Here is a 22,521-nt window from a genome sequence, read left to right on the forward strand (position 1 = left end):
CCCACCCCTACCCCAAGCCCACCTAAAGTCCTGCTCCTGACACAGGCTCCAAGGGCATCCTCTACTTCCCCTCGTAGCAAGGACCATGCTTCGGTGTAGCTGCTTGTTGAATCTCTCCTTTTTTCCTATGAGACCCTCAGCCCCATGAGGGCAGCTCTCTCTGGCGCCCCGCCATAACCCTTTCCATAGCACTGTGCCTGGCATTTATACACTATTTCCTTCATTCATCCAATACCTACTGAGTCGTGCTCTGTGCCAGGCGCTGCTCTAGCCAATTATCAGTGAATAAAACAGACTCAAAACCCTGCCCTCAGGGAGTTTACGCTGTAATGGGAAAGGACAGACAATAAATAATGACTGATCAATGAATCAACATATATAAGTGTGTGAGAAGATGATAAAGGCCATGAGGAAAAGTGGAGCTTCATAAAGGGGACAGGTTGGAGGGAGGAGGGACGTCAGGTTGCAATTCTAGATCTGGTCGGGGCCCGCCTCACTGAGACGATGATATTTGTTTTATGTCTTGAAGGCAGAGAGGGGGTGAGCCACGGTGATACCTGGGGAAAGGCCTTCCTGGCAGAGGGAACAGCCAGTGCAAAGGCGAAGTGTGTGGGTGGGCTCATGGGTCAGCAGGGAGGCCTGCGCAGCTGGAGTGGCATGTGACGGGCAACGGGGGAGGCAGAGGACACGGGGTGGAGACTGGGGAAAGACCACGGGACCACGCAGGCCATCACAGAGACTCTGGCTTTATCCTGAGAAACATCGGGAGGCTTTCAGTGTCCTGAGTGGGGAGGTGGCCTCTTCTGACTAATTCAGCTGCCTCTTGAATGAATGAATAATCGAGCATCAGAAACAGAAAGCACGGGGGCCTAGAGGTGCCCGGGAGAAAATCTAACCCCGCCCAGGCTGTCAGGGCGGTTTCGCAGGTGAGACACTGGACCACAGCCCGAATGGGAGGAAACTGGGAGGGAGGAACCTGAACAAAGGCAGAGCTGTGGGAAAGGGCAAGGTGCACGGGGGAAGTGCTACAAGTGGCAGAGGTCAGCAAAATGAGGTCTTTGTGGCAGGGGACCTGGGCTGTGATGAGGTCCATGGAGGGTAGGACATGGAGAGGGGGCCGTGACTACCTATGAAGTACCTTGGAATTTATCCCGAGGGCAACAGGAGGCCTGGTGGAGTCATGCTCAGCTCCTGGGCTCCCACTCACTGGCTGCCCAGCCTGGGGTAATCTTTCCTCTAGGACTCGAATCGAGGCAGAGAGCCCTGGGCTGGACTCAAGCCCAAGCTCTGAGCGCCTGTGAGCTTTCCCTTTCCTGGGCTTTAATCTCCCGAGATGCTGGACTAAACCTCAACGAGGCCTCCCTGTTCTTACAGGCAAAGCTTCCAGGGTCTAGGCCCCAGAGTCACACACACCGGGCTCAAGCACTGCTCTTGACAACTTGATAACAACTAATAAGTGTGGCCTTGGGCAAGTCTCTTCCCCTCCTTGAGCCTCAGTTTCCTCCATCTATAAAACGGGGATGCCCAAGCTCCTGCTCACCATGGCTGGAGAGAAGACTGCCTGCGCCTGGCACACAGTAGGTGTCTAATAAATGCCTTCCTATGGGCCTGGCCTTGGGAGCTGGTGTCCCGGAGCCTGCCCGGGCTGGGGGAGGGGAGCCTCACCTGGGATGTGTCGTGGTTGAAGATGACGGCGTTGAGGTCCCCGCAGTTGTAGTGCTTGATGAGGTCCTCCGTGGTGTAGGGCGCCTGCAAGCTCCCGGCCCGTACACTCTCGTGCTGTAGCAGGGTCTGGTTCAGGGCGAACAGCACCTGCGCAGAGGGAGGAGAGGCGTCAGGGCTGTGCTCAGGGACCCTGGCTGAGGCCCCTGACCCCTCCAGGACCGGCCCTCCTCCCGCTGGACTTTGGGGCAACAGGCCTGAAACAGGGTGTGTGAAAAGATGGGAGGGGCCCGACACCAGCTGGCACCACCCGAATGTTCCATGTCTCCCACTCTTCACTCACTGGGCTCTCACCACGTGCAGGCTGCTCTCATCTCCAGCCCTTTGCCCTCACAGGTCCCCAGTACTGCTCTGGGCATCAGTATCTTATCTAATAATGTGGCAAAGAGAACCCTAGTTGTGTCCAGGTTTTGGAATGATGGGCAAGTTTTTCTTTTGACTCCTTTCTTCTCCAGTGCCTAGATAAGTTCTAGAAGGAGCACAGACTCATTTTGGAATCAAGAGCACCCCCAAACAAAGCAAAACAAACAAATGAACAAAAAACCAGAAAGCCCATTAGATGTCAAGGCTCAACCCAAATGCCACGTCCTCCAGAAGCCATCCTCACACCAGGCAAAGGCCTTAGGAGCTGAGCCCCCAAGTCAGATCCGTGCTGCCATTCAGCACGCGTTTCCTCCAGCCCCTCTGTACTCTGGGCCACCGTGCCAGGCCTGGGGACACAGCTGTGCCCAGCCAGACCTGCCAGGCATCAGGATCACTTGGAGTGCTACACAAAAATCTCAGAGATTCCAGAACTGGAGTCTCTGAGGTAGAGCCCAGGATGTGTATTTTTAACAGGCTCCCTGGGAACTCTTTAGCGGTCCAATTGCTTCTGGCATTTGAGGACCGTGCCTCTCATGGAACATGCCCTGCCCAAGGCACAAGGCCCTGAGAGATGATCTAAAATGTCCCATTTTAGATGGGGAAACTGAAGCCCAGGAGGGGAGGGGAAGTGGCCAATTCTGCATGGCTGGGACTAGAGCCAGCTTCACACAGCTGTGCATCCCAGACTCCTTTGGCCAACAAAAGGGAGGAGCTTGACCAATCAGTGGGTTATTTAGCACAGATAGAGGGAAAAACGATTGCAATTCTTGTGCAAAATGCCAGGAGGTGGTCTCGGGCCACCTGTCCTCACTGTTTTCCCAGCTCCAGCCTCCCTGGCAGTTCTCAGGCCCTGTTCATCCTGTCTGCACACTGTCTTGGACAACAAACCCCCAGCCTCAGTCCGCCCGCACCAGTTCAGGCCCAAGCCTCTCTCATTGGGTCCACTGCAACCCATGCTCCTCTCTGCAGACTCCCCGCCCATTCCCACCTATCCCATATTCTTCTGCCACAGCTATCCTTTAAAAACACAAATCTGATGGACTTTATCTTTCTTTTTTTTGCTCAAAACTTTCATGGATGCCTCCTGCCCAGGGTATAAAAGCCTAGCTCTTCACTGGAGCCTGCAAGGCAGCGGCCTGGCCGCTGCTGTGGTCAGTGACCTCGTTTCCAGCCCCTGTGTCTCCAAATGCTAAACTACTCAGCAGTCTTCTGTCTCTGTGCTTTGTACGTGCTGTTCCCTGTGCATGAGAAACCTCCCGCCTCTATTTAACACTTGCAAATCGAGACTTGGCCTTCCAGGGTCTGCTCAGATGTCTCTTCCATGAAGCTTCTCTGACCACCTGGGGGCTGGGTGAGGCCCCTCCCCAGAGCTCCCACTGTCTCCCTGTGTGGCAGAGTGATATAGTAATGCCCCCAAACCTTAACCCCTCCCTATATACATATCCTTGGCCATGGAACTCTGTAGCCCCTTCACATTCTGACTCTGGACTTGCTGCATTACAAGTGGGGGCCAGCATTACAAGCCTCCATAGCCAAATGGGGGCAGCGTTACACATGTGCTGCTGTCTTTACACAATCACGTTGCCTTGAGAGTAGCCCAGGCTGGCCTGCTGGAGGGAGGGCGAAAGGCGTGCACCGCAGAGCCCAGTTGCTTCCGTTGTCCCACCGAGGCTGTCCCAGTCCGGCAGACAGCCAGCCGGCTCCCAGACAGGCAAGTGAGCCCAGCTGAGCCCACTGAGCCTGCCTGCCTGCCTGCAGCTGGGCCCAGACATGTGAGGAAATGCTTCACAGCACAGCTGTGGTGAGAGATGAGCTACCCACCCTGCTTCCCTCCAGCAGGGCGTGAACAATAGATTGTAACTGCAGTTTAGCTACCTGTCTCCGCCCTTAGGCGATGAGCCGCTTGGAGACAGGAATTGCATCCTATTTATTTTTGCATCGGCAGGACTCAGCACTGTTCCTGGTAGAGGGTGTCACCCATCCTTCCTTTAGCGCTTTGACACCTGCTGTGGTCAATTCATAGTTCAACGTTGCTCAGTAAGCCCTTCAGACTAGCCCCTAGAACTCTGGCATTCTGTCTGCACTTGGGGCACGCTGCCACCACGTGGCAGAAGTTTCCTCCAAGTGGCATTAGCCACATGGTTCCAGAGCACATAATCTGAACAAAAAAGCTCAGGCAATAGGTACACAAAGTCTGGCTTAAAATACTGTGTTGGGCGACTGGGCCAAGCTTGTGCTTGTGAGATCGCCTCCACCCATCCCCTTCTACTTCTGTTTCTGGTCGGGCAGGAGAGCTGGATTGCACTGAGCTCTGGTAGCCCAGCCTGCTTCCCATAATGAGCTGGTTGGAGATGAGGTCAGACCCCACCACCCCGACTCTGGGCCTTCTCCAGGCTTCCAGGTTCTGGCCACCTCCCCTGAAATCCAATCTGCAGCCACCTGGCACAGGGTGTCGATGGCAGCAGGGTGGCTGGGGATGGATCGCAGCAGGCAGCGGCCTTGTTGCTGTGGACATTGCTAAGGCAAAAGGCACTTCCTCCTGCATAGCAGATGCCTGGGATGAAAGCGCTCTCCTCCTCTGGGGGCTGGGACACACAGACTTCCTGTGTCCACACCCTGCGCTGTACACACCTGCCCTGCTGCTGCTCAGCGCTGGCTCCACCTGGCCTGTGCTGAGGTCATCGGCTCGGGCGCCCAGAAGACCCGGCTCGGGGGGCAGGGAATGGCCCCCCGGACCCTCTTAGACACATGGAGTCACTTCTGCAGTCACGTGGCCCTCGTGGAGCTGGGAGGTGTTCTAGTGAATGAAGCACGTTTCAGCCTGCAGGGCACTCAGAACATTCCTGGCATGTAGTGAGTGTGGAATAAATGCTTGGAAGAAAATAGTTAGACCTAAACCTTCCCTGATTGGAGCTAGAAGGGCCCAGCAGTTTTTCAAACCTTTTGTAGCCATGGAATCCTTTTTTGTTGTTATTGTTTTCCAGAGGAAACTTACTTGGAACTCAAAATCTGTAGCAGAAATGGGAACTGCCCTCATTGAGGTAAAGGAGGCAGGCTGTTTACCTGAAGTTCCCCCAGCTCAATGCCACCCCCGTGACAGGCTCCCAGCGCTTCTCTGTGGAACCCACAGGTGCCCTGGAGCCTCGTTTGAGAACCACTCATCTCTTCATATGCCCTCTTCACATGGAAGAGGAGAAAAGTCAGGGGTCCGGAACAGGCAGGATGAAGCTTACCCCAAGGCCACACGGCGAGCTGCGGGCGGAGTGGGCTCCCTGTTCCCTGACCCCCAGCCTAGGACCTTTTGCTGTGCTCTGGACCATGTCTGGGGCTGGATTTCCCGAGGTCCACTGGCACAGTCCACGTTCATCCCCCACACCTTGCCATACCCATTTTCTTCCAGGAAACAGCCAGAAAACAGCTAGGGAGAATTTATTATTAACATGTCTAGAGGTAGAACACTGAGGTCAGATTATTCAAGAAGCACCTCTAGTGTGGCGCAGCCGGGGTGTGGTGGAGCCTGGACTGAAACCCAGCCCGTCACTCCAGACTCCCCTCAACCCCCATCACAGACTCCGGAGCTTCCCTTGGTTGTGGCACTTATCCCACTGAGATGTCCATTTCAGGTAATTCCCTGTTCCCTGCCTGTCTAGACTGAGAGATTGGTGAGGGCAGGTAGCCTGCCTCTCTGGTCACTGCTGAATAGCAGACATTCAAGAACTATGAGAGGGAAGGATGCCGACCCTGAATCCCATGACCTTCCCCCTCCACCTCCTGCCTCGTATCCATCCTCTGCAATTTGTGAAGCAGTCCTCATCCATTGATTACTAGGGTCACTATGTTTATTGAGCACTTACTATGTGTCAGAAGCTCTCTAAGTCCATATTAATTTATCTAACCTTTACAGCAACTCTAAGGTAGGGCTAGTATTAGCTCCATTTCATAGATCGGGGTGGTGGGAGGGGGCAGTCGCAGCAAAGACATATTAAGTAAACCACTGAAGGTGACAAGGCTGGAGAGGGGTGGATGTGCATTCAAACCTGGGCCATCCAGCCCTGGAACCTATCCTCTTAGTTCACCACTGCCCTCGGGGCTTCCCTCTGCTCTCCTTGGGAGAGAGCCAGCAGGGAGGTGTCCCTATTCACAGATGGGAAAACAAAGAAGCAGAGGGGAAGGGGACCCAAGGCCACATGGCTTGTAAAGGACAGAGCTGGGCTATGAAATTACTTTTGTCTAGCTCCAACCAGGTTCCCATGACCAGGACTTCAAAGTAATATGTTCTTCTTCATGTGCATTCTTGGTGCTTCTAACAGACATAGGGAAGTGACACTCATTCATTCATTCAACAAACATTTACTTTCTGTTGATCCTCTGCAGGCATCTGGTGTTGTTGGATTAATTGGACTTGGTTTCCATCCACACGGAGCATCTTTTAGAGGCAGATATGCCAACGGGCCTTTATAGTAGAGGATGGTTGGAAAGTGGGGCCTTCAAAGCCCAGTGCACGGTGCGAATAAGTGCCTTGCTCTGATTCCCGTTTCCCTGTCATTCACCCTGAATCCTCAAGCCTGGCCCTGCTCAGACTCCCAGGCCTCAATGCCTTCTGCTCCCGGCCACTTCAGAATAACAAACCCTCCTCACCCGTAGCCTCGGTGGCCCACTCTAGGATAATGTTTATGATAAGGCTTTGACATGAAATAACAAACACGGGGTGAAGGCGAGAGCTACCTCACTTCCCCTGGATGGCCGTGTGTGGAGGCCCGGCCACCAAGAGCCCCTGAGCATCCTGGTGGCACCCCCCCTCACCGGTACTTGCAGGCCCGCAGCGTCTGCTGAGTGTAGGCCTGGAATTTAAACACATCTTCAAACATGGGCCTTGGATGGAGGGAGGCAGGCGCCAGGAGGGTGGGTACAGGTTTATTGTTCCAGATCCGTCTAGTAAACAGTCCTGGATGGGCTGGAAGGGTGAACACCGAGGCCTGTGTTCACTTGTCGGCCCAGCAGCATTATCGAGAGGAGAAGGCCGGACCCGCTTAGTCAGGAAGGATGTTTGAGACAGGCCTGGCTCTCAGGCTGGGACTATCACTTCTCACCCACCCCGAACTATAGGGAAGTCACAGCAAAGGCCCCAACCCACTCGGCAGTGCTTACTGAGCACCTGGCATGGGCCACGCACTGTTCTAGGTCAGGGGATTTACTCAGGGACAAAGCAGACCCAAATCCTGCTCTCATTGAGCTTATCTGCTGGGGAGAAAACAGAGAATAAATGAAATAATTAGTAAAATGTTAATATTTAGTATGTTAAAGACACAACAGGAGTTCCATTGAACTGGAAGTTCAGACTGCCTTCTGTCACTTTGGGGTCCTCATGCCTCTAAACTGACAGGCAAAGCTGGGAGTTACTGGGCTGGAGATACTGTATGAACGCCAACTTGACAAGGGGTGGACTTGTGATGGTTAATCTTGCCGACCCGACTAGGCCATGGTACCCAGACACTCGGTCAAACATTCTAGATGTTCTCGTGGAGTTAGTTTTCAGATAAGATTCACATTTAAATCAGAAGGTTTTGAGTCAAGCAGATTATGCTGTATAATAATTGGATGAGGTGGGTCTTATCCAATAAGGTGAAGCCCTTAATAGATAAGACCAACCTCCCCGATGAAGGGAATTCTGCCAGCAGAGTGACTTTGGACTTGAACAGCAGCGTCAGCACTTCTTCCCTGGATTGGCAGCCTGCCAGCTCACCCTGTAGATTTTGGACTTGCCAGCCTCCACAATGCATGAGCCAATTCCTCAAAATATATCAATCTGTACGTATATATGTATACGTCTGTCTGTCTATCTATCTACACATGCTATTGGTTCTGTTTCTCTGGAGAACCCTAACAAATACAGTATGTGTTACAAAGAAAAAAAGAAGCAGAAAAGGAGGGTGGAGACTGATGAGAGAAGGGACAACAGCAGGTGCAAAGGCCCTGCGCATACACAAAGTGGAGCAGAGGTCAGGGCGGCTGGAGCTGAGTAAATAAGGAGAGTGATAGGAGATGAGGTCAGAGTTCATTGGCATGCCAGGTTCCATGGGCCACAGTAGGGATGTTGAGAAACCATCCCACACCTTTCAGAGAATGGATTGTTATTCCCACATGACATACGAAGAACCTGAGGCCTTGAGGATGGTGAAAGTACTTGCACAAGGTCTCACATTGAAGAACTGGAGCTGGAATTCAAACTCAGGTCCAGCTGACAGGTGCTGGGTTCTTTCTGCTGCCCCTGGGCCTGGCCCACCAAGCTGCCTCCACCCAGCCACTGGTAGGAAGAACAGACAAACAGACAAGTAGGGGCCAGTGTGTGAAGCCCAAATTCTGAGTGGTCAGCTGGGAAGGAGGAGGGGTGCTAGGACCTCAGTCATGGGGCCTGCTCAGAGCTGACATATGAGGAGAGGAAAGAGGTCACCTGGCCAAGGAACCCCACCTGAATCATGGCCTCCTGCGCTGTTTCTACTCTTTACCCTGCCTGATCGTTCGGAACCAGCCTGGTGCTGAACTCACCCTCGCAGCCTCAGGACCACCTCCCTTGCTCCCCCTTCTGCCTGGAACCCTCTTCCACCCACCAACTCCCACTCCCCTTTCTGCAGAGGTTCCCTTCTCAGGAGGACTTCCCTGGACCACGGGCCGGGCAGGTCCCCCAGAGCACTCTCACCTCCTGGACCGCTGTGCTCACCCTGCTTCATTGCTATTTAATGCTCGCTCTTCCTGCTTGATGGTGAACCCTCCAAGGGCAGGCAAATTGCCTCTCTTGGTCGTGGCTGTTTCTCCAGCAGAGGGCACAGTGCCTGATACTTACACAGTAGATGCTTGAGAAATACTTGTAGAATGAGGGAACGGATGGATGGGTGAAAAGGTGGACCACTCATCCCAGGACCCCATCCTGAGCAGCTCCCTGCTGGGACCCAATACCCCCAGGGCACAGAGGTGGCAGCTGAGCCCCCTGGACCCTGGGCCACATGTCTGTCATCCCCGAGGTGGGCTGCGGTGAATGGCAGCTCTGCTTCACAGGAAGACTTCTCCAGCCTGGGGGAGATTTCCTCAAAGGTTAGAGCCTGCCAGGCTCTGGCTGAGGTTTATTTATTCATCCATTCTCCTTGTTCCATTGACAGCACCAAAGCAGTGCTGACGACTTCCCCGCTTCCTTCTCAGTATGTTGAGTCCCCCCGCCCCTGACCCAGAATCCTGTCTCCGGACACTGCACCACTGAGTAGCAGGCCACCAAATAAACACAAGGTTTCCTGGAGCCGGGGACCGGCTCTGTGCTGGCAGGTAGGACCAGAGCTCCCATCTCCAACTGAATCTCCACCACAAAGCCCTGGGCAAGCCATTTTCCTTCCCTGGGCCTTGGTTTACCCACCTGCGAAAAGGACCAACTCACACATTCATTGAATAAATACTTATTGACCACGTCTGTACCAGATGCTCTTCTACACCCTGAAGGGACAGCAGTAAACACAGCAAATAAAGATCCTTGTCCTAATGGAGCTTTCATTCCAGTAGGAGGAAGCTGACGATAAACAAAAATAACCAGTAAAATATGTTAGAAAGTGATGGCTGTTAAGGAGAAAATAAGGCAAGGAACATAGGAAGTGTCTGTGTGTGTGTTGGGGGTTGACTTTTTATATAAGATGTCCGGGAAAGGCACAATGAGAAGTGACATTCGAGAAGAGATCTGAAGGAGATGCGGGAGGTGGTCATGTGAATATCTGAGAGAAGGAAGGATGTTCTGGGCAGAAGGAACAGCAAGTGCAAAGGCCCTGAGGCAGCAGCGAGCCTGATGGGTGTGAGAAGCAGGAAAGAGGCCAGCGTGGTTGGGGAGGAGTGAGCTAAGGGGAACTAGTCGATGAGATCTGTCTCAGGCAGAGGCCCAGCAGCAAAGAGATGGTGCACTGCCAGTGCAGTGAGCTCCAATGAGGTAAGTTCAACTGAAAGGGTGATTGAAGCACACTGAATGATGGGAATATTCACAGAGGTGTGGACAGGAAACGGTGGAGCGCTGAGGAACAGCGGCAGTGGGAAGCTTTCCTGCCCCCAAGCCTTAAAGGGAAGGGGGGGGGCGGGTCAGGGACCTGAACCCAGCCAGAGCCACGGCCGTCAAAGGGGACCACAGCTACCGCTCCACGGCCTGGACCACGGTGGCCAGCAGGGAGGAGGGCGTGGGTGGGGGGCAAGAAATATCCCAGCTTCCTTGCCCTCCTGCCTGTTCATCCCCTGCCAGCTTCCCACTGAAATCAGGATAAGGGAGGCAAGGTGATGTTGTGTCACTGCAGGGCTCAGAGCTGGGGGAACAGAGGGTCGATCTGGAAAGGTAAGGGGGATTTCCAGGACGCAGTCAGAAAGGTAGGGCGGGGCTGGTGGGGAGCACATCCCGTGGGGCCTGTGGGCCTCAAAGGCCTCTGGCTTCCCCCAGGGGGGATGAAAAGTCCCAGAGAGGCTGAGCAGAGGTGGCTGCAGTAGCTGTGTTGACATGGAATCCGGGAAGACAGGCGTGAAGCAAGGAGATGAGAAGGCAGCTGTCTTCCTCCTAAAGAGGAATCTCTGAGCACGCTCCTCCTCCCCTCCCCTTACCCTGTCCCCAACCCCGGCCACAACCCAAGAACTTGGACTTGGCTTCTAGCGCAGACGCTGCCTGCTCCGTGGACGCCTACCAGTTGGACGTCGGCGATGCGGCCACATCCTCCAGCTGCCGTGCAGTGGGGGCTGGCTGAGCCTTCAGTGCTTTCCTGGGCGGGCAGCGGAGGCTGACTCACCCTAGCTTCCTTTCTTTCTTTTCTCTGGATGCCTAGTTTCTCCACCCAAAGACCACCCTTAAAGATCCCAGCATTCCTCTTCTGTCCTTCAAGTCATGCCAGGAAAGGCTCATAAATCCGGAGCCACCCACAGGAGGAGATTAGCATTCTGTTGGGTAGGGAGGCTAACAGCCGGGCTGAGGCAGGGGCTGGGCTGGGGGTGGGGACAGGCCCAGAGGCTTGGGGTCTCCAGAAAGGGAGTTTGTATGGGGTCTGCCCTGTTGGACGGCAAAAGGGTCCCTTGCTCTTCAGTTTTAGGCACAGGTAAGACCAAGGGAGGCTGGAGACCTAGATTCTGGTGCCGCGGGGTCTGACTCCAGACCAGTTGTGGGCCCACTTTCTGGTCACAGGTTCCCGCTCTGAGACACGAGGATGTGGGAGTACTTCTCAGCTCTGCTTGTCATGTTCTATGAGCCCAACATTTTGGGACGGTGACACTCCACCATGTCATAATTTAAACTGTCTACGGTTCTAGGCACTTGGCACATAGAAGCTCACTTATTCTTTTCTTTTTTTTTTTTTTGGCGGTACGCGGGCCTCTCACTGCTGTGGCCTCTCCCGTTGCGGAGCACAGGCTCCGGACGCGCAGGCTCAGCGGCCATGGCTCACGGGCCCAGCCGCTCCGCGGCTTGTGGGATCTTCCCGGACTGGGGCACGAACCCGCTTCCCCTGCATCAGCAGGCAGATTCTCAACCACTGCGCCACCAGGAAAGCCCTCTCATTTATTCTTTATAACAGCCCTGTGAGGCCAACATTACTGACCCCATTTTACAGACAGGGAAACCAAGGCTCAGAGAAGTAGGTGACATCACATGCTCCTCCACTGTTAGGGCTACGTGGCCCCAGCCTTAGTGTGCCAAGCCCTCCCTGACCCTGGGGTCAACTATCTGTCATGAATTTTTCTTTCGCTCCCCAATAATCACTTCTGATCTCCTAAGTTGAATATACACCGTGAATAGAGGAAAAAACCAAAATGTATCATAAAGTCCCACAGAATCATCTAGGCTGGCCTATTTCCATTTATAAAGCTTTGAGGAACTTCAAGGTGGTGGATGAGTTGGAGAGAGAAACAGGTAATTATAAAACCCAGGGGTAAGTTAATGATAAAAGGGAAAACCAGGGGTCTTTGGGGTCGCAGAGGTGGTTTGTGATGCAGCCTGGGAGTTGGTGAAGGAATCAGGCTTTAAGCTGGGCTGTGCAGGATGAGTGGGGTTGAGAGAAAAGCGTGTTCAAGGCAGAAGGGCTCGGAAGTGCATGATGTGTTTAAGGGCGTGTCAGGAGTTAGGCCCGGAGGGGACCTGGTGGCGAAGGGCCTTCGGTCTCAGGGGGAGGGCTCCATGCTGCACCCAGCCCTTCTCTGCTGGATGTTCTGACAGTGGGCCGGTCACCTGTGGTGGCGGAAATAGCTGGGGAACCACAGATGAGCAGACTGAGACTCTCAGAGGGACAACGGTCTACTCGGCAGGCAATCAGTTGGCGGTGCCCATGGTTACCATCATCATCATCATTGTGAAGCGGCTGCATCCATTGGTTGGCAGGGTGTAGTTTTTATTTTTCCTGCTGTCTCAGACCTGCCTGCTGACACAGCTGCCTGGACTTCAAAAGGCAAGTCTCCATTTTCATTTGCAAAATCAGTATGAAATTCCTAGAGGGCTTGTCTAATTCCTTCTGGTCTGACCACACAGCAATTACCAATTTGCAAGGAGTTGGTGGGGAGCCTCCCAAGCCCTAGCAGGGAGGGGACCTCTGTTCCGCCTGGGGCCTGGGCAGCAGCTAGGGACAGCGGATTTGGGGTGGGCAGTTCCGGGTGGCCGGGGGTGGGAGGTCGGGGGCGCCGGCTCCGTGAGCACTCCGTGCTGGTGAGTGAAATTGTTTCTCCGCTAAGTCACAGGCTACAAGTGCCTTGGAGACCAACCACATAGAGCAGCAGAAGGGGCAGGGCTCTGACCCGGACTCAAACCTGGGTCCTGCTACATGCAGGCTGTGTGAGGTTCCCATTCTGGTGATGTGCTGCCATGGGAACATGGGCTCCTCTCCAGGCCTCCGTTCACCTATCTGCCAAGTGGGGAGAATTGTTACTTGTCCACCCCGCCTAGGGAGCTAGCACTCTAAAGACCTTGGAAAACATTCCTGTCCTTCCTTAGGGAATTTTAAGAAGCTTCTGTTCCCTAAGCGGCAGTGGGGCAGCTCTGAAGGGGGGCAGGAGCCGAGGTATGTGGATTATTCCCATTCACCCCTCAATGATGAATATGGATTTGTGCCAGGCCCTGTGCTGGGTGCTGGGGCCATGGGGCCACATCAGCACCACTTCTAAACTCAAGGAGCTCAAGGTCAAGGGTAGGGTGGGGCGCGGCAGGAGGCACCCAAGGAAGGCTTGCAATCAGATGCTAACATCACTTGTGAAGCCGGGCACAGGGACGGACACAGGGCAGTGGGAGACCAGCGGAAGGGGGGCTCAGCCCGCCAGGGGAGGGCCGCACACGAGACTCATGGAGGAGGTGCTCTGCAGTGATACCTTGTGAGAGCGCACATCTACCACTCAGAAGAGAAAGAAGAGGAATTCCAGGCAGTGTCAAAGCCCATGTAAAGGCTGGGTGGAGCTGGCCAGTTTGGGGAAGTGCCGATGACCCCCTGGTCCAAGCGCAGCGTGTGTGGCTGGTGAAGGGCGTGAGCTGGGATGGCAGCAGGGAGCTGGGGTGAGATCCGGAGCTCAGGTTTTATCAGGACTATGGGAAGCCACGGAAGTTACACAGAAGGGAACGACCAGTCAGACTTTCGATTTCGAAGCTGCCCTCTGGCTCCTTCACTGAGAGAGCATCAGAGGAGCACAGGTTACAGGCAGGAGACAGTCTTAGCCCTCTTGGGGCTGGGAGAGGTGAGGGGGCCCCACCTGGGCCTGGGGGGCTTTGGGGATGCATGGAGGAAGTGAAGGCGGGCTAGAATTCCAACTCCTTTCTGGCTTGGCTGTTCTGGAAGCCTACAACTCAGGGCTCTGAGTCTCTCCCCTTGCCCACCACTGGCCCATCTACCCTGCCCTGAATTTCGGGGCTGGGTCCTCACTCTCTCTTCTTCCACTCCAGGAAGCCTCGAGCCCCACTTGGGGGAGCAGCTGGACAGAAGAGGAGCCGGCCCTGAATGGCAGGAGGAAAAGCCTGGGACTGGCACGGGACCCGCAGCCTGGAGAGCCCAGGGAATGGACACTCTTGCTAGAGTACATCAAAGGCAACAGCTGCATAGAACTTGGCCTCACGGACAAAACTACAACACAGTCCCAACCTCTCTGGCTTTTTGCCTGTTTAGTCACAGGAGGCAATCCTTGGCAGCAGGACGGGAGCGTTGGAGACTCTGGCTCTGCCAAGAGAATGTCAGTTGAGGGAGGACCCTTAGATCCTGCATGGGATCTCATTGTCTAGAGAGGATGCTGTGGCCCAGAGAGGGCAGGAAGGTGCCCAAGGCCACACAGCAAGCAGGGGGATGCAGACTAAGACAGGAATGAGGCTTTACTTGAGCAGTTTGGGTCTCTTATGCCCCCTTATCCCTTCCTTCCCCCCGCCACAGAAAATGAAAATGTTTTTAGAACGGAGGCAAAAGAATGTGAAGTTGAAATCTGAGCCTTGGGTCTTGGGAAAAGAATACAGAGAAGTCAGACGTATTCTGGATGAGCAGAGATCTGCTTACCCTGCAGACGGGAAACACTCAGGGCTGTCCAAGGCCTCCTCCTGCGCAGGTCTGACCTGGGAGGGCAGGCCGAGTGTGAGCCGATGGGAACAGAGAACGCCTGCCAACACTGCGAGGTAAAGGGCCGATCTACCACGGGCAGAGGAGGAGTGCTCAGCCTCTTAGCTCCCTGCCTGCAACCTTCTCTTGAGGCCTCAGGTCCCTGCTGGCATACTCCACTGCCTGGCCTGGACCTGCCACCAGGGCCCTGACAGATCAGGGGCAGGGGTTCTTGCTGGCCCCCACTTGTCCACACCCACACCCTTCCTGCCCCGCCTACAAGCTCACCTCCTCTAAGAAGGCCTCCCTTCAGCTCCAGTCTTTGTCTTCTCCTTCTGCAGTTGAGAAGGGCAGCAACAGGTCAGAGTTTCTTTCTGCCTTGTGGTGTCTGGGGCTCTAAGAGACCGTGGGTTGTGTAAGAACGTGCGTGTGCACGTGTGTGTGAAAGGGAGAGATCAGATGGAGACAGAGATAGACAGATGATCGACAGATTCAGGACAGGTGTACGGACCGCCCAGCGCACTATGCACGTCAGTAAGAGTCCTAACCTGACTTACGTTCACACATGTAACAAAAGTCCCCTCTATGCCAGGCACTGTGCGGGACTCCCAGGAAGACTCAAATAAATGTGACTTAGTTCTACTCCTTCCTGACACCAAGATGCCCCATCAATCATTCTCCACGGTTCAGTCTTAATGCTGTCTCACCAAGGTTCTCTGGGATCCGGCCCCTGCCATTTTGGGGTCTGCACCCTCATCCCCCTCCACTCTCTTCCTGTTACTTTTATTTCCTCTTGCTGTTGGAGGGCACTGCAAAGGACGATCTCGGACCTTGAGGCTCAGGATCTGGGCTGTACCCGGTACGTTGAGCATCCCTGACCTGATGCGTGCCCACTGGTTCTGGGCCTAACAGGGAAAGGGGATGCTGTGTGTGGGCGTGATCTTTGAAAACCATAAATGAGGTCACAGCACTCCCAGGCTCAAATCCTTCTTGGCTCTGCTCTGCTCTAGGCATAAGCTCTGACTCCTTCAACAAGCCTCTCAGCTCTGCATGGTGGGCCTGCCTGCCTCCCTCCTCAGATTCACCTGGCTTCCTGCCCTCCCCGCTCTGTGTTTTCAACATGCTGCCTTGACAGGTTTTATTTGAATGTGTTCTTTTGTTCCCACTTCAGGGCCTTTGCACATGCTGGTCCTTCTGCCAGGTGTGCTATTCCTGTCATCCCTCTCTTTTTTGCCCCATTAACTCCTACTTATCTTTCAGATAGTGGTTCAAGCATCACGTCCTGAAAATGTCTTCCCTGATGCCCAGATCAGTTCAGGGGCCCCCATTCAAGTCTCTGCTACGCCCTGTACTCTTTCTTCAGCATACTCATAATAGTCTGCTCCATATATTGACATATATAATCATTTGCTTAATGTCTGCTTCTCCTAATAATAATTTTAACTACCACTGATTAGCCGCTTGTTCAATACCAGACACTGTACAAAGCTCTTTACAAATATGATTTCATTTAAGTCCCCAACAACCCTCGGAAGTAGTTACCAGTTTTATCACATTTTACAGATGAGGCAAAGGAGGCACAGAGTTGCTAAGTGACTTGCCTGAGGTCACACAGCCAGTGGTGGATGAATCAAGATAGTCTGGCCATTTTAGCCACGTGCCAGTCTCCCGCCTGCTGCTGTGGAGACATGAGGAGGGTGGGGACCACGTCTTCTCTGCTCATCCTCACATCCTCAGCACCTAATCTGGGACCTGGACTCGCAGCCACCCACTAAAGGGAAGGAAGGAAGGGAGGAGAGGCTGGGGTGCCGGCTGTTGGAAAGCCAGCCAGGAGCAGCCTCCAGAGGCCACGTCTTCCCTGCCTCCTGGCTCGTGTTCAAAACCAGTAAGTGTGTTTTTGCAAAAGAGATGGGGCAGGCAGAGAATGTAGACGTGGAGCCAGAGGGGGGCAAAAGCCCAAATGTGGACCAGAGCCTTGGGGTTTGGAGGGGCCTCAGAAATCATGCAGTCCAGGGCTTCTCAGCTGCTTCTCAGGGAGTGTCTCCCTGGGGATGTGCAGGCAGAGGGCTTGTTGGTGTAGTGGCAGCGGCTCATCTCCCACCCACAGGCCAGGCCATCGCAGGGCACCGACATGGACCGTGGAAAGGGCTCTCCTTCTACAGTCCTGACATCTGTCTCCTGGAGGCTTTCCCTTCTGCTGGAGGAGCTGAACTGCTTCCGAGACTGGCATCTGTTCTGGAGATGAGGGCCCAGTCCCTTTAGGGGACACAAAGGGGTCCCCTCGCCATCCTCCCCTTTGGCCGCACCCAGGCCCTAGCAGCCCGCGGCCCAGGAGCAGGCCTGGGAGGTCAGTAAGCCTGGGAAGCTTCCCCCCAGCTCCCCGGCCCCCCTTTGAAGGGGATCAGGTTCCCCCACAAACATAATTGAACAAAAATATGAGAGAAAAGGTCTTTGTTCTCCCATTTACAGCGTCAGAAAATATGTAACAAATTAGCTGTTTATGAGGTAAGAGAACGGGGCTGTGCGCTGTGTCCAGGAGGCATGGCTGCCACACAAGGGGCCCTTTCAGCACACTGAGAGCAGGGGGCAGCCCAGCTGGGAAGGACAGCTCACTGGGCCTGGCACCGGCAGGGCAGACGGAGGCCCCACCTGACCCCTGGCTTGGACAGGGTGAAGCTTGGTGAGTGGGCACAGGGTGCCAACCAGTCAACAAAGAACGTGGCCCTGGGAAGGGCTGGGCAGCCGGGGGACCTGGGGAGGCCTGGCTTCCCAACCCACCTCTGACCGGCTCCCCCGAGTGACCCCGCTGACTTCCTCCCCTGCTGAGGACCTGCTTCTCCACCCTGAACAGGAGGGCCTGTCCGATGCTCTCGGGGCACACGTCCACCTGCAGAAAAGCCTGGGTGATGGCTTCCCTGTCCGTTCCTCTGAACCTTAGCGGTGGGGAGGTGGCTCTTGGCAATGTGCAGGAACTAAAAAATCAAAATATCTTTGGTTTTTCTTCTGGGGTTTGATCAAAAATTCCATCTGAAGCACCAAACAGAGGATGTCGTTGAGGCCAAGGAGAACCAGTGAAGGGGTGGTTGGCGGAGCTGGAAGCAGCCTCCTCAGCAGGGAGAGGGGAGAGGGGAGAGCGCTTCTCTCTTCAACCTTGCCTTGGCCGTTATTTGCTTCACCAGCGTGTCCAGAATAGCAAGGGGCGGGCTGAGAGCATTTGGAAAGAGCTTCTTTGGGCTCTCCTGCTTGGTGATTCTTGGAGTTGCGATTTCACACGCCTTACTTGTCCTACTGTGGTTCTGATGCCTTATGACCTTGGCTTTGGCGTCTCCATCTCACGATTTGGTATTTCTGATTCTGTAGTTAACATGTGTTCCTGGGGCCTGTGTTTCCCCCATGTCCTTCACGCTGCTGCAGGGCTAGGCACATGGCGGGCCAGTAAATACCCTGCAGGAGTGCGGGGCTGGAGTCTCCCCTGCTGCAAGCCGTGTCTGGGACCCTCAGTCACACTGTCTGTGCTCACACCGGCTTGTACTTTCCTCTCCAGCCTCACAGGGGCGGGAGGCTCATGACGGCCCCAAGCCTCTAAGAGCACATGCTAGTGAGATCATGGGTCCATGCCAGTCTGGTGTAAGGAATTCCCGCGAAAAGCGGGGTGCTAATCTTCGGCCTGAATATCCTGAGTGTTTTGTCTGCAGGCACAAACACATCGCTTTCCTGGATCTGATTTTATTTATTTTGATTGGATCTTAACAGTTCTTTACAAGGCTGAAACCAAAGCTGCCTGAAGTCCCTGGGAGACTTGCTAAAACTTCAACTGCACCCAGTTTAGCAGAGCAACTTGAAAGTCAATCAGCGGTGAGGGGCAATCTGCCTCATTATTTCCAGCCCTGGAATCCGGCAGCAGATGGAATTCTGGGCCTGGTGTGGACGCGGCCCAGGGCGAGGAACACAGCAGGGTCTGTCGCCCCCAGCTATGTCTGTGCAGGGTCTGGGGCTGGCTGGGCTGACCTTCCCTCTGAGTGTGGGTGGTGCCAGGAAGGATTTCCCACTTGGGGAAACAAGGGCCATAAGCCTCCCAGACTCCAGGTTCAAGGCTGCTCCTCCAGACCTGTGTGGATCAATCCTGTAGATACAGGATTCTGGGCACCTATGTGGGCTGAGCCCTTGCTTGGGTTCTGAGGAAGGATGGATGGAACTGGACATAGTTTCTATCCTCCAGGAAGCAGCTGGGAGACACTGGGGCAGATTCTTATAGAAGGGAGCCAAGGGCCCTGGGAGCACCCAGGAGGGAACACCTGGGGCTAACGCCTTCTCCATCAGGCCTCGCTTTCTCTGTGAGGTCCACGCCACTCCCAACTTAAAGAGGTAACCCCCCCCCGCCAGGCGCTACCATTTTCTCCACTCGCCACCTTTGAACACATGATGTTAGTCACTCACTTATCACATCTCCTCCCACTAGAAGGTAAGATGCTCCATGAGGGCTGGGATATTTGTTTTGGTCACTAATATCTCTCCAGCCCCAGTACATAAAATGTGCTCAGTAAATGTCTGGCACATGCATGAATGAATGAACCTGGTGGCATTTTAATACCAGTGACCATTCCTGGGGCCTCCTGTGCAAGTCCAGTGCCCCAAATCTCTATCCCTTCAGCAGCAGGGTGCTGGTGCCGAGGAGAAGGGAAGATGGGGCTTATATACCACCACATCCAGCTGTTCACTTGACGGACAAAGCTCAGAGAGGGGTAGGGGCCTGTCCAAGGTCATACCGCACAGGAGCACATGTTTGGACAGACCTTAGGATGTGCCGGTGGATCCTTCTGCTTCCTTGCCGGCCCGTGAGGGCCTGGCCCACTCCAAGCTCACCAGGGCACCAGGAAAGAGCCCATGCAGGGAAGGAGGACCAGAGGCTCTTGGCAAGGCCGGCAGCATGGGCCCCACCTTGCTTCCTGACCATCCTCCCCTGTCGGTCTCACTTCCTGCCCTCCCTCCCTCCCAGCGTGGGAATAACAGTAAGTCACCTGATGCCGTGTATCACACACTGAGAACTTCGTACACGCGCATATAAAATCTCAGTGAATCCTCTCCCCAGTTCTGTAATGATGAATATTTCAGCTTGAAAAGTAACAAAACTAGGCTCAGGGAGGTTGAACGACTTGCCAAGGTCACACAGGGAGTGGGGGAAGTTTTGACCCAGGGCTGTTGGGAGTCGTCGTGGGTGACCCGTGGGAGCCTGATCCCGCACAGGACTCGGCTTCGGGAGCAGGAACCATGCATGGCTCCAGCTCTCGGGACGGGAAGGAGCCCGCCTGTCTCCCAGGCCTGGAGGTCCTGGCGGTGCTGCTGCCCGGCCAGCAAGGGGCTGGGGGGGGCGGGCGGTGGCGGTGTGCCATGCCTCTGCGCAGGAGTGAGGGCTCCTGAGTAGTTGCAACCCACCCCAGACCACCGCAACTTCTAGAAAGTGCTTTTCACACTGAACTGGACCCTGCCCGCCCATCTCAGTGCAGCCTACCGGCCCCCAGAACCAGTCTACGCTCTGCGACCTTGGAAAGGCTGCAGAGATTTGGGGTGGCAACCACCCCCTGTGTGGTCCGCCTCCTCCAGATGGATGCCTGGCCTTGAGAGCTTGTCCCCTCCGGGCCAGCACGGACTGCAGACCCCCCGACCACGGGTACCCTCTCTGTACACGCTCCAGGCCGTCAGCATCCCACCCAAAAGCAGATGCAGACATCTGAGGAAGAAAATATTCTACAGGGGTGGGAACAACGAGGCGCCGCTGATCGACTCCCAGCCAACCAGAAAACGCAGCTAACCTCACTGCCAACCCCAGCGCTGGCAACATGCTCTCTCTCTCTCTCTCTCTCTCTCTCTCAGACTTTCACAAGGAGACGCACACACACACACACACACACACACACACGTGCACGCTCCCACTCACGTCCATACTCCAAAGCACACCACAAGATCCTGTGTAAAGTCTCCCGTAGACACACACCTAGATGGACACAGGTCCCCAGGCACACAGAAACAGAATCTCACACACACACACACACACACACAGGGTCACACTTATACACAGTCTCACACACATGGTCACAAACACACACAGTCACACACACATACCCCTCGGGGGAGATCCTGCATGACCCTAGGCCTGACCCTAGGTCTACTACGCATTGTTGCGGCTTTTCCTCCTCCCACACACCTGTGGGCTTGCCCTGGGGAGAAATCTCTCTCTCTTTCTGCTCTGGGCATCTCTGATCTCCCAAACGAGGTCGCTGCTTAGGTGTTCAGGTTGTGGTGTGAAGGGCAGATCCCAAGTCAGCTCTCTTGGGCTCAAATAGCCCCCTTCCGGTACACGCCCCACCGAGCTTCCTCATCACAGGCAGGATGTCGGGACAGGATGCACAGACAGACTCCTACTCACTCAGTGATCTTGGGCTGGCCCCGCCAAGGTGTTTCCTCATCTGTTTCCTCATCTCCCCTCCCAGACCAGCAGTGCCCTGCTCCCTCTGTACCAGCAAACACACACTTTCGTTCTCAAGAACCAAGCACGTCCACCGGAGACCCATCCTCCCTGAAGCCCTAGGCCTTAGTGAGTGAGCCCCCCGTCACAAGGGGAATGCAAGCAGAGGACATCTTTCTTGCAGGGTTGCTGTGAAAGTTAGAGATAATGTACATACTACACTTTTCGTTTAATTCTTTTAATTCCCTTAACGACCGTATGAGATGGGTGCTATTATTATCACCGTTTTAAGGTGAGGAACCTGAGGCACACAGACCTTAAAAAGCAGACACGCTTGTGATCATTATCGCAGAATTACCCGTCCCCGAGATGCCTTTACGGTTTTGTTCTGGCGCCGAGAGTCAGGAAACCAGTAAGAACACGCTAGTGGGCACTGTTTACCCCTGACCCAGGCGGTCTTGCAGGAGAAGCCTGTGGCCCCTTCAAGCACATCAGACAGAGAGCGCGCCACCCTGGGCTACACCCTTAGGTCCTGGAGTTGGTCCCCTGGGGCCCTGGCTTCCCCGGTGTGGGTCCCAGCCTCATTTCCCTATGCTGCTGTTAGGGCCATGTGAGGGACCAGGGCGGGTCTGGTCGTGGACGAGCAACGCCGGTGAGGTCACCACGCGCTGTGCTGTCAGCATATCAGCAGAGACGGTCCTGGGGCACAGGGTCTGGGGACACCTGTGACATCAGATCCTGGGGCTGGGACACTTGGCCCTCCCTGAGTATCTCCAGGGTGTCTTCTGCCCTGAAGCCCCTCATCCTATGGGCGGAGTCCTCCATCCTGAGGGAACAGTGACTGAGGGGACACAACGCTGGGAAGGTTTTCAGGAGTGAAGTGAGAGCCGGGGCTGGCCTGGCAGAGCCATCACTGTATCGGTCTCGTGCTGTTCTTGCATCTCCTGGGGTACAGGGTTCTCCCTGGGGCCTGCTCTCTGCCAACTTGGTGCAGGCCGGGCAAGCAGAAGTCCTGGACGCGTAGCTGCGTGGAAGAAGCAGGCGGTGGAAAGCTGGCCAAGTTGGTGCAGTGTCAGCACATTCTTGGACCAAGGCACTGAAAATCTCATCTTCTGACTTCACTTCCAAGCGGGAATGGAGGCCTAGCTGCCCCAGAAGGGTCATGCCCAGTCACTGCTTGGGGCTGGAGGCTTTGCGGGGTAGGGAGAGGCCTTGGCGGCCCCTTCTGATCTCCCTGACCCGGAGCACCAGCCTCTGCTTGCATTCCCCTTGTGACGGGGGGCTCACTCACTAAGGCCTAGGGCTTCAGGGAGGATGGGTCTCCGGTGGACGTGCTTGGTTCTTGAGAACGAAAGTGTGTGTTTGCTGGTACAGACGGAGCAGGGGCACTGCTGGTCTGGGAGGAGAGAGGGAGGCCTTGCT

At 54.9% G+C, this 22,521-nt stretch overlaps 1 protein-coding gene across 2 annotated transcripts in view; it reads right to left on the reverse strand.

Annotated features, from left to right (window-relative positions):
* Positions 1-22,521, reverse strand: part of TRABD2B (TraB domain containing 2B) — a 215,801-nt gene that overhangs the window by 35,682 nt on the left and 157,598 nt on the right. For both annotated transcript variants that reach the window (XM_024739295.1, XM_024739294.1), the window contains one exon: positions 1,666-1,812. In XM_024739295.1, the coding sequence (XP_024595063.1) occupies positions 1,666-1,812 (147 nt within the window). The remainder of the gene's footprint in view (positions 1-1,665; positions 1,813-22,521) is intronic.

The sequence above is a fragment of the Neophocaena asiaeorientalis genome, unplaced genomic scaffold (assembly GCF_003031525.2).
Source record: "Neophocaena asiaeorientalis asiaeorientalis breed wild unplaced genomic scaffold, Neophocaena_asiaeorientalis_V1.1 scaffold138, whole genome shotgun sequence".
Classification (NCBI taxonomy): domain Eukaryota; kingdom Metazoa; phylum Chordata; class Mammalia; order Artiodactyla; family Phocoenidae; genus Neophocaena; species Neophocaena asiaeorientalis.